Source organism: Piliocolobus tephrosceles, chromosome 6 (genome assembly GCF_002776525.5).
Source record: "Piliocolobus tephrosceles isolate RC106 chromosome 6, ASM277652v3, whole genome shotgun sequence".
In the NCBI taxonomy this organism is placed as follows: domain Eukaryota; kingdom Metazoa; phylum Chordata; class Mammalia; order Primates; family Cercopithecidae; genus Piliocolobus; species Piliocolobus tephrosceles.
The window spans coordinates 14,680,122-14,690,793 of NC_045439.1; the positions used below are offsets into that span (position 1 = coordinate 14,680,122).

Below are 10,672 nucleotides of genomic sequence, written 5' to 3' on the forward strand. Positions count from 1 at the left end.
AGGACTATATCTAATTAATTCTAGGAAACAAGGACAACAGCTGTGGTTTATAATGGGCTTCCCTTAAAACAGCTCATCAGGATGACCACAGCTCTTCATTCTATCAATCTGATGGTCGGATCTCAGCCCTCACTTTGTGACTCCCTCCTTTCTAGGAGTTCTCACTTTCTTGCTTCCCTGGCAGCCCAGCTCTGTCACCTCCAATTAGTCAGACTGTACTTTCTGCTTGAGCTGTAGGCGCTGTGTCAGTCAGATAGGGGAGTATGCTTAGGTGAAAAGCTGTATCAAGCTGAATTTTACACAGGGAAGTTCCCATCTCTTACCAGTTGACTCCCCTCCAATTTCTTTCTGCTATTAGTGTTTTTAAATTTTTTTCCAAAGTTGATAATTGTTATTTATGGGAAGGTTAGTTTATACAAACTTTTCTGCCATTACTGGAAGCTCTACATCTCAAATTTATTTAAAGTATAGATTTTATCTAGTGGGCATATACTTAATTCCTGGAGTCTTTTATATTTTACTTATATAAAATTGTGAAATAAATACCTCCAGCTGTCTTAAAATTTGGCACCTCTCTTTAGTGTGATCCTTTTCAGTGTGCACTCTTTTACTGTGATTGTTGTTTATGCCTCCATTTCCAGTCTTTAATGGTATTCAGCCACAGAAAGATTAAGTTCATTTAAAGTTACAGTAGTAATATGGCCAAAGTTATAAAGTTGACTAGAGCTGTTTTCTGTTATGGTTGTAGCTCATCGAACATTTAAAAGTGACTTATCCATATTTTTACAATAAATTTTATATATATAAATTCCAACTTGGATGTGTATATACACACCTTTATATGGTATTTTGAAAAACATTTTATAAACCAATATTTCTAATTTTTAAGGTTTTTTTGTGAAGGTGGGAATGTTTAGCTCGGGAGAGTTGATTTACAAGAAAAAGACACGCTTACTGAAGGCCTCCAATGGAAGAGTCAAGTGGGGAGAGACTATGATTTTTCCACTTATACAGAGTGAAAAAGACATTGTTTTTCTCATTAAGCTTTATAGTCGAAGCTCTGTAAGAAGAAAACACTTTGTGGGCCAGGTTAGTAGGATTTTTTATCCTTCCTTGTATTTTTCTATGCATTCAAACAGTCATTTAACAAAGAGAATACAGGATAATATTAAAGTCGAATAGAGTACAATTCTTTAGCATCATAAATCAAAATTCAATGTTGCTACAAAAATCAAAACTTGTCAGACTTTTTGCTTTAATACAAATAGTTGGAATTTCTGAGCAATCCGGTTTATCTTTAAATGTGTTTTTTTCTGAGCTTTTTTACTTTAAAAACGATGAGAATTATCAGATTTTCAGTACTACTGATTTGTTCCTTGTGGAAGGAGGGAACATTAAGTATTTAAATCAATTTCTTAAGACTTTGAGTATCAAATTTACTTTATTTTGTTTAATCTTTGATGTAATGTTTAACATGGGCACTTTTTATATGCTCTTACCTGAGTTATGTTAGTTTTGAATTCCTAGAGCATGTCCATTTTAACAGTGGTTGTGATATTATTTAGTTAATACTACTGTCTGAATTATTTTAAAATCTTGGTATAATTTGTGTAAAACACCATAACAGTTGCTAACTTGCAAGTCTTCTAGGAACTTGTTTCCTTTCCTTACTCTGAATAGACTAGTGGTAGCTATCCATTATCTTTCACCTTAATTACAATTGTTTGAACCACATTTAAATTCCACAATCTATATTATTGGTTTAAAAGCTTCAACTTGATAAGATATTATTAACAGTCTGCCTGAAATCCTCAAATTATATATGAATTTTCAAAGATTGATATCAGCTCTTTGATTTACTTTTTAATACATATTTTTACATAAAATATTAATAAAAATGTTGTTTATCATTTGCTATTTGGAAAATAACTTGAATTCAAGAATTCATATAACCAGCATACTTTTGAAAGCCATTAAGCCTATGAAGTCAATTCAGTTAAAGTTTTCGTATATCATCAAGCCTCAACTTAATGGTATGAATGGAATAGGAAATTTACTTGAAATGATTTTCATGATAACATTTGTGGTGATTCCATTCTCTTGGCTAAGATTTTAGTTAGAATAATAATTCTGGAAAGGTTCTTGCTGGTCATCTGCTCCCTATGGCTTATCTGGTATAGCCTTAGGAGGAACCATGATGGGGTAGCCAAAGGTGAACTCAAGGTCTTCCACCCCTGTATCACCCAAAGTACTCTAATGTCTGTTTTACATACTGGGGTTATTTGTAAGATTTCATTTGAAAGGAAGGTTCTTTAGACCAAGAAAGAAAAGGAAAAAGCTTTAAACCAATGACCTGCTCTAATCTCTTAGAAACTGAATCTCAGAGAAGTTAACTCCAAGGTAAAAGCATTTGTTAGTGCTAGAGGTAAGGTGAGAATTCAAGATTTTTTATTCCTTGTCTTCATAAAGGTTCATAATAATATAATTATTGTGATGTCTTTTGTATAATTTGCATAATACTATGTATATGTTCACATGTAGTATTTAAGTTACATAAGTGATGGGTACTATGAAATTACTATTGATCAAGAATGACTATTTATTAGATTTTAATTGAGATTATGGTTTATTTCATGTAAAAGGTCCTTTAAAATGCACATTCCTTACCAATCTAAGTTGAATCATGATTAGCCTCAGTTTAATTGATCTTTACAAGAATGTTTTTGAGTGGTCGGTGTCAGTTTTAAGTTGAGCTCCTAGATTTCTTGGATAGGAAAGGATACTAATAACTGGGGATACTAATATCCAGTTAATCCCCAGTTATTAGTCTAATCCCCAGTTATTAGTATATTATTAGTAATAATGGGGAAATGATTTTGTAATATTTCACCTTGAAATTTTTTTTTTTTTTTTTTGAAATGGAGTCTCACTCTGTCGCCCAAGCTAGAGTGCAGTGGCACGATCTTGGCTTACTGCAAGCTCTGCCTCCCGGGTTCACAGCATTCTCCTGCCTCAGACTCCCAAGTAGCTGGGACTACAGGCACCCGCCACCACGCCTGGCTAATTTTTTGAATTTTTAGTAGAGACGGGGTTTCACCGTGTTAGCCAGGATGGTTTCGATCTCCTGACCTCGTGATCTGCCCGCCTTGGCCTCCCAAAGTGCTGGGATTACAGGCGTGAGCCACTGCGCCTGACTGCCTCACCTTGAATTTTTTAATTGAATTGAACCTTATAAACTAGTCTTCAGAATGACTAAACAGGTTAAATATTTTAGCATTTAAATGTCAAATAGAGAAATCAAACTGACTTTTGAAAAAAAGAAAGATGTTTAATTTAAAATATATGAACCAAACTTCCAAATTTCTTCCATCAGTAAGAGTGACTAACTGTCTGAACTTAGTTATTATTACTGTGTCAAGTACAGTGATTGTACTTACTTTCCTTTACAGATTTGGATAAGTGAAGACAGTAATAACATTGAAGCAGTGAACCAGTGGAAAGAGACAGTAATAAATCCAGAAAAGGTTGTTATCAAGTGGCACAAATTAACTCCATCTTGAAGACTTCACATATTAATTTGGTGAAGAACTTGACATTCTTTTAGAAGACTTAAGATTTCAATTTGCTACCAATGAGAAGAGACAAATCAATATATTTGTCAATTTATGGGAGCTATAATTACTGTATGTAATGTATCTGATAGAAAATTTGATAAGAAAATATAATGAATTTTATCAGATATTCAAAGTAAAGGAAATGTTTTAAAACTGTGCAACAAGAGACACAGATAGTAAAATCAAAGGATAGTATTAAGATGACTAAATAAATTATAAAGTCTATGAGAATATCAACCACCGATAGTTCTTTCTATATTATGTTTTTGCTTTTATATTTTAAGCTTTACTTAGATATTCAAAACCTGGTATAGCAAGTCTCTTAGTACTATTGATATTTAGAAGACTTTAACATTACTTCAGTGCTAGGCATTATTGATTGGGTCTTGGCTGCATTGTTTACCTCTTGCTATATATTTTCTCCTGGTAAAAATGAATTGAACCATTTCAACTATTTTCTGTATTGGGGGAAAGTTTGTGCCCTGTGTTTTATAATTTTTTACCCATAAGACATCACATTATCACTTTATAAGCTACTTATCTCCAAGAAACTTCAGAAATAGAAAACTACATTTTGGCAGGAATAATTGAAAACACCAGAAGGTTGAAGTTTAATTGGAAACCCAGAATATACATACTTTGCTGTTTTCTTCACTCAAATATTTTACTATTTGTTTTATTTGGAGTAAAAGTAAGAGAATCGTCCATATGGTCTGTCCTAATTCACAGAACTAAATGAGCTTAAATAGCAAATTCAGTATTTTATGATAATCAGTTCTTTGTTTTTAGTTTTTAAAATTTAGATTATTCTATAATTTACAATATTTGAGTATTTTCCCATTTTTTTTTTATAACCATACCTGATTATACTGTGTAACAAATAAGTATTTTCTATTGCAGTTTTCTTTCCAGTACTTTAATTAGAACTCAGTATTTGGAAATAATTTCAGTTTAATTGACCATAAGAACTGTGGCCAAAAAGAACAGCTTTTTGGAGAGGCAGATGACATTATACCTGATTTTAGAAAATCTCACTTTATTTTTGCTAATAAGTAGACCAAGTGCTCTGTGTTCTCAGTCTTCCCTTCCCCCCCACCACATTCTTACTTTGTCCCACACATAAGCATGCCTTCTTTATTCCAGCTCCTATGTTCTATGTATATCATTAACATTTTCCCAAATAAACACTTAATTCTCCTTTCCCTAGGTGCCGTCTCCTCAAGCTACAAAATGTCCATATCTTACATCCCCTTTGCTTCTACTGCCCTGATTTTGTGGTACCAGTACTCTCTGCCACTGAACATTTTGAAATACTTTTGTTTTAGATTTGTAAAAAATGACATATAGGTCAATACTGACATGGACTTTTAAGATAAATCACCTGTGTGATATTATTTTGAATCTGAGACAAATACAAGTTTTAAAAATTGTTTTTAAAAATAGACTTTTTTTTAGAGCAGTTGTAGGTTAACAGAAAAATTGAGAGGAAGATAGAGATTTCCTTTCTCCCCCAACAAAGCCCTCAACAGCCTCCCACGCTATCAATATCCTGCACCACAATGGTACATTGTTAGAATCAATGAACCTACTCTCAAATATCATTATCATCCAAAGTTCATGGTTTACATTAGGGTTCCCTCTTGGTGTTATACATTCTATAGGTTTTGACAAATGTATGATGATATGTATCCATCATTATAATATAGAGTAGTTTCACTGCCCTATACATCCTCTGCAAATGCAACTATTTTAATGGGTACCAAAGAAGTAAATGTATTTACTGGCTTTCAGATAATAAATAACAGGCTTTATTGTTTATTTTTAAAGCTACAATTTGTTTTAGCTGGTTTCTCTGTTCTATTAATGCTTTCAGTTTCCAAATTTAATATATATAGTCATGCATTTAACTCAATATTTAATTATTTTATTTATTTAATTTTCTATATTCCTTTTTTTTTTTTTGAGTTGGAGTCTTGCTCTGTTGCCCAGGCTGGAGTGCAGTGGTATAATCTCGGCTCACTGCAAGCTCTGCCTTCCAGGTTCACGCCATTCTCCTGCCTCAGCCTCCCAAGTAGCTGGGACTACAGGCGCCCGCCACCACGCTGGGCTAATGTTTTGTATTTTTAGTAGAGACGGGGTTTCACCATGGTCTCGATCTCCTGACCTCATGATGTGCCTGCCTCGGCCTCCCAAAGTGCTGGGATTACAGGCATGAGCCACGGCGCCTGGCCTATATTCTTACAACATATGTATGATGTGTAATTTAAGGGAAAGCTATGAATTCTTGGTTTCTTAGAGTCCTAAGTAAATAAAACAATAAGAAGAAAACCTTTAACGACCTTTCAAGTAGAGAAGTATTGATGCAACTAAGATCCTAAATGTTTTAATTAGTGTTTACTTAAGCCTTTTTCAGGTGAGGACGTACTAACACTGGTTATTTCCTTGAAGCTTTATGTGGATCTGTAAATAGAAATCCTATCTCCTGCTAATAGGTGCACATATTGTGAGAAAAACATTAGGAGCTGATAGTAAAAAATGAGATTCTATGCCAAAATAACTTCTCTTCATATTTGCCTAGGCATTTCTTGACCTTTACCCAATTACAGCAAGGAGAAAGGAATCATAATGATGCCACGTGACCAAAGGAAACCACAGAAGGGTTCTCATTGATAGCTGATAGCTCGCACAGTGCTGATTCGTAACAGTGGATTTACTTGTAAGCTTTCAGATCAACACAAATAGCTGCAGCCCGGGTTAAAATATAACATCTGTATTTGGCTTTTTTTTGCATGATTTTTAAAAGCAGTACTCCTAGGGAAATGGCCTCTGAAGTGTATCAGTTTCATCTCTTACCAAGACTGTTAAGAAGAAACTAGTGGGATTTTGAACAAGTTATGTATTTGTGGTCTGAAAAGAACCTAAACTGAAGTTCTGTTTCAATATAGTTATATGAATTTCTCTGATACTAATGTACTCAACAACCAGGTGGAAATTATATCTCCTAGTAACATTTTCTATTTTTGTTTAATCAAATATTTGCTTATAAAGGATTTCAGAAATTTGTAATAAATGTCAGCTTTTGACATCATGGCAGTAATTGACATTTCAAAAATATATGTTTCCTTTCTGTGTTTGTTTGGGTGTAATGAGGAAAGTACCTGATAAAATGTCAGAGGGCACTTTCTAATGTCTTGGTGCATAAGCTATAATTTTTATTCAAAATTAAATTTCAAATGTTTGCAGTTTTGGCTAAAACATTGAGTTGAAAGAATTATGAAAAGTGGGCCCATATGAAGTACCATGTTCATTTTGAAATATAGATTTAAGATTTAGAAATATATTAAAAGAGTTAATGGAACCTCCTAAATTGGATTTTATTTTGTGGATGAAGAATTGTAGGAAGATGAATGTGGCCTGCATTTTTAGTAATCTCCTTGTGGATTTTTTTTAACTTAGTACTTTTTTATTTTTAAGTTTTTAATCTATAAAAAATGTGGTTTCTATAAACAATGATTACAATAAATCATTATATTAAACTGTAGGACTCTGATAATGGCAGTAGATGTCTAGAAAGAAAGTTCTGGGCTGGGCACAGTGGCTCACGCCTATAATCCCAGCACTTTGGGAGGCCAAGGTGGGCGGATCACAAGGTCAGGAGATCGAGATCATCCTGGCTAACACGGTGAAACCCTGTCTCTACTAAAAATACAAAAAATTAGCCGGGCGAGGTGGCGGACGCCTATAGTCCCAGCTACTCGGGAGGCTGATGCAGGAGAATGGTGTGAACCCAGGAAGAGGAGCTTGCAGTGAGCTGAGATCGTGCCACTGCACTCCAGCCTGGGCGATTCTTATCTGAAAAAAAAGAAAGAACGTTTTGTATGTCTTTTCAAAGGATAGAAAGCTATCTGATTCTATGCCAAACTAAATCACCAAATGAGAATATGACTTTTAAATGGTGATGATGTTTATTCAGTATTGAGTTTCATATTCTATGCTGTGGGATTTGGTTCTGGGTCACTGTCTTTTTTTTTTTTTGAGATGGAGTCTCACTCTGTCGCCCAGGCTGGAGTGCAGTGGCACGATCTTGGCTCACTGCGACCTCCGCTCCCAGGTTAAAGCAATTCTCATGCCTCAGTCTCCTGAGTAGCTGCGATTACAGGCACCCACCACCATGCTCGGCTAATTTTTTCTTTTTTTCCCTTTTTTTTTTTTTTTTTAGTAGAGACAGGATTTTGCCATGTTTGCCAGGCTGGCCTTGAATTCTTCACCTCAGGTGATCCACCTGCCTCGGCCTCCCAAAGTGCTTAGATTGCAGGCATGAGCCACTGCTCTGCCTTTAGTTTCTGAGGCAGTAGGATGATAAAAATGTCTGCCCTTCATGATAGGATACTTATTTTAGCAGAAATAAATTTGGTTGACTGTGGTTTAAAATTGTCTTTTAATTTCTGCGTCTTTCATCTTTCTTGATTATATAATGTATGAAGTCAATCTTGAAACCACATTTTAAATGAGCCATTTTATGTGATATATTTAATAATGCAAAAAAATCTAGTACTTCACACAAAGAACCATGCTTTATGCTTTCAGGGATACAAGAATGAATAAGCCATCATTGTTTACATTGAGATTTTATATTTAGGTAAGTAAATGAAACAATATAAAGCAAGATTCTAAGAGAAAGCAGAATTTAAGGTATGAACAAAATGTTTTAGAGGCTCAAATAGAGAAAGAATTTAATGCACCTGAAGGAATCAGGAAAGGTTTGGTAGGTCCCTGACCTGAAACACACAAAACCAAGCACTGCTGATTGCACTGACTCTGCCTTCTTAGCCATCTTACTTCATTTGTGTTGTCAGCTGACTCACCGTGAAAAAGTTTATACTTTCTTTCACTCTCTTCTAACCTTTAGCCCACCTGCTGCTTTTTTTGCTCTTAGTAGAAGATCTTATGTCATGATTTGCAAAGAAAATAATGTCAGGTTTTCCTCCAACTTCCTACCACCATATCCACAAACTTGTTTTTACCCATATCCATCCTTTCCCCCATTATGTTAGAAAGCCAGTGCCTCCTCGTGACTTCTGAATCCAGTCCTTTCTGCTTTCTCTGGGATTTTGTTACATTTGTTATGCCCATTCTCTCCTATTTTTGAGCCATTCCCTCTCACTCTACTGGATTCTTTTGTTTCATCTTTGAAACCTCTTGTGTGTGGCTGTCTCAAAATTGGTTGGTGATGTGTTTGATACAAAGAACCCTACAGATACAGTTTTGGGGGTTAGGTTTTTGTGTTGATGAAGGAACCTATGTAAACTTCAAAGGACTGAATGTTTATGTCCCCCCAAAATTCGTATGTTGAAATGCTAACCCCTAAGATGATAGTATTAGGAGGTGGGACCTTTGGAAAAAGATTAGGTCATTAAGGCATTAGTAATTAGGCTGTTAAGGGATTAGTGCCCTTATTAAAAAGACCCAAAGAAAGCCCTCGCCCCTCGGCTAAGGTTACAGTGAACAGATGACTTTCTATGAGGAAGCAAGCCTTTACCCAAAACCAAATCTGCCGGCATCTTGATATTAGACTTCCCAACCTCCAGAACTATGAGGAATAAATGTTCATTGTAAGCTACCCAGTTCATGGTATTTTGTTATATCAGCCTGAATAGACTAAGAAACATTACATAAAGCAGGAGCCAATGCAGCATGCTCCCCTTAGAGGTGTGTCTTCCCGGGTTCCCAAAGCTTTTCCTGGGTCGGACTGCTATGGGTGAGTCTACGCATAGCCAGTGAAGATTCTCCTGGGCACCAGAAGCTCTTTTTCATTCTCACAGGAGTTTCTTTCCTCACTTTCCTTCTTCCACCTAACTATTCCCAAGCATAGCCTTCATGTCTGCTTGCTCAACAAGTGTTAGTAACTGGTAGTCTACAATCCCAACAAATTCTTGAGTAATTATTGGAATTTAAGTGTAACTAACTCAATGAATAGGAAGGTTGGTTTCTCAGCATAGCATCCGTTAGGTCACCTTTCTCTATGGTTTCTTTCTTAAAAAATATTCCTGGACCTCCTCTCCTGTTCTAGATTCTGCCTTATCTGTTCTCCCCTTTATAGATAATTTCTAACCATTCTGTCCTTAGTCCATTCTCTTCAATCTTCTATCCTCACCACTCCACCAGAGTTCATGTTAAAGTCTTAATAAATGCTTTTCAGCTATTTTTTTCCCTTTATTCTCATCAACTTTATTAACAATAGCTTTCTGTCTCTCTCTCTCTCTCTCTCTCTCTGCCTCTCTCCTTGAAACCATCTCTTCCTCTGACTTTCATGTCATTATGCTCTGCTTATGTTTTTAAACACCTTCCTAGTCTATTCTTTTCTTCTCTGTTTGGCTCATCTTCATGCACCTGACTTTAAAACGTAGAAGTTCTTTAGGACTCAGTCCTAAGCCTTCTTTTCTTGTCATTCCACACTGTTGTCCTGGGCCACCTCATTTGTTTCCATGACTCGAAATGCTATCTACTGTCTAAAGGCTGTCAAATTTACATCTCTACCCAAATCTTGCTGTGAGTTCCACTGTCATATAGCTAATGTGGACATCTTTTCTTGAATGTGTTCTAAATCAAACTTTTGATTTCCCGTTCCTACCACAAGTGTGATCTTCACTTTTCCCCATCTGAGTAAAAGGCACTATCATCCACCTAGTTGGTCATCCCAGAAGCCTATTCATTGAGTTAATTACACTTAAATTCTAATAATTATTTAGGAATTTGTTGGAATCATTTTCTACCAGTTACTAACACATGTAAATGGAAAAACTATTTCTCTTTCTGTATTCTGGATGTGCTGGGGGAAGAATTAAAACAAATAAAGCTGTTTCTCTATTCTTACAGTACTTCTGACACCAAGTGTGTGGGCTTTTCCCACCAAGCAATTCTTTAATTCCCTGTGGACACCAACTGGGTGTTGTGTAATTTACCTTAATTCCAGCACTACCCAGAGTTAGCACAGACTGCACAAGTTAAGGTCTCAGTTCCACAGACTGCCCCCTACTTCCTATGCCAATTGTAAGTAG

General features: G+C 35.5%; 1 protein-coding gene across 4 annotated transcripts in view; it reads left to right on the plus strand.

The window, feature by feature from the left end:
* TC2N (tandem C2 domains, nuclear) overlaps positions 1–5,444 on the plus strand; it is an 89,099-nt gene extending 83,655 nt beyond the window's left edge. For all 4 annotated transcript variants that reach the window (XM_026455430.1, XM_026455429.1, XM_026455433.1 and 1 more), the window contains 2 exons: positions 890–1,089; positions 3,450–5,444. In XM_026455430.1, the coding sequence (XP_026311215.1) occupies positions 890–1,089; positions 3,450–3,560 (311 nt within the window). In that variant the 3' untranslated portion in view covers positions 3,561–5,444. The remainder of the gene's footprint in view (positions 1–889; positions 1,090–3,449) is intronic.
* The last annotated feature ends 5,228 nt before the right edge of the window (positions 5,445–10,672 follow it).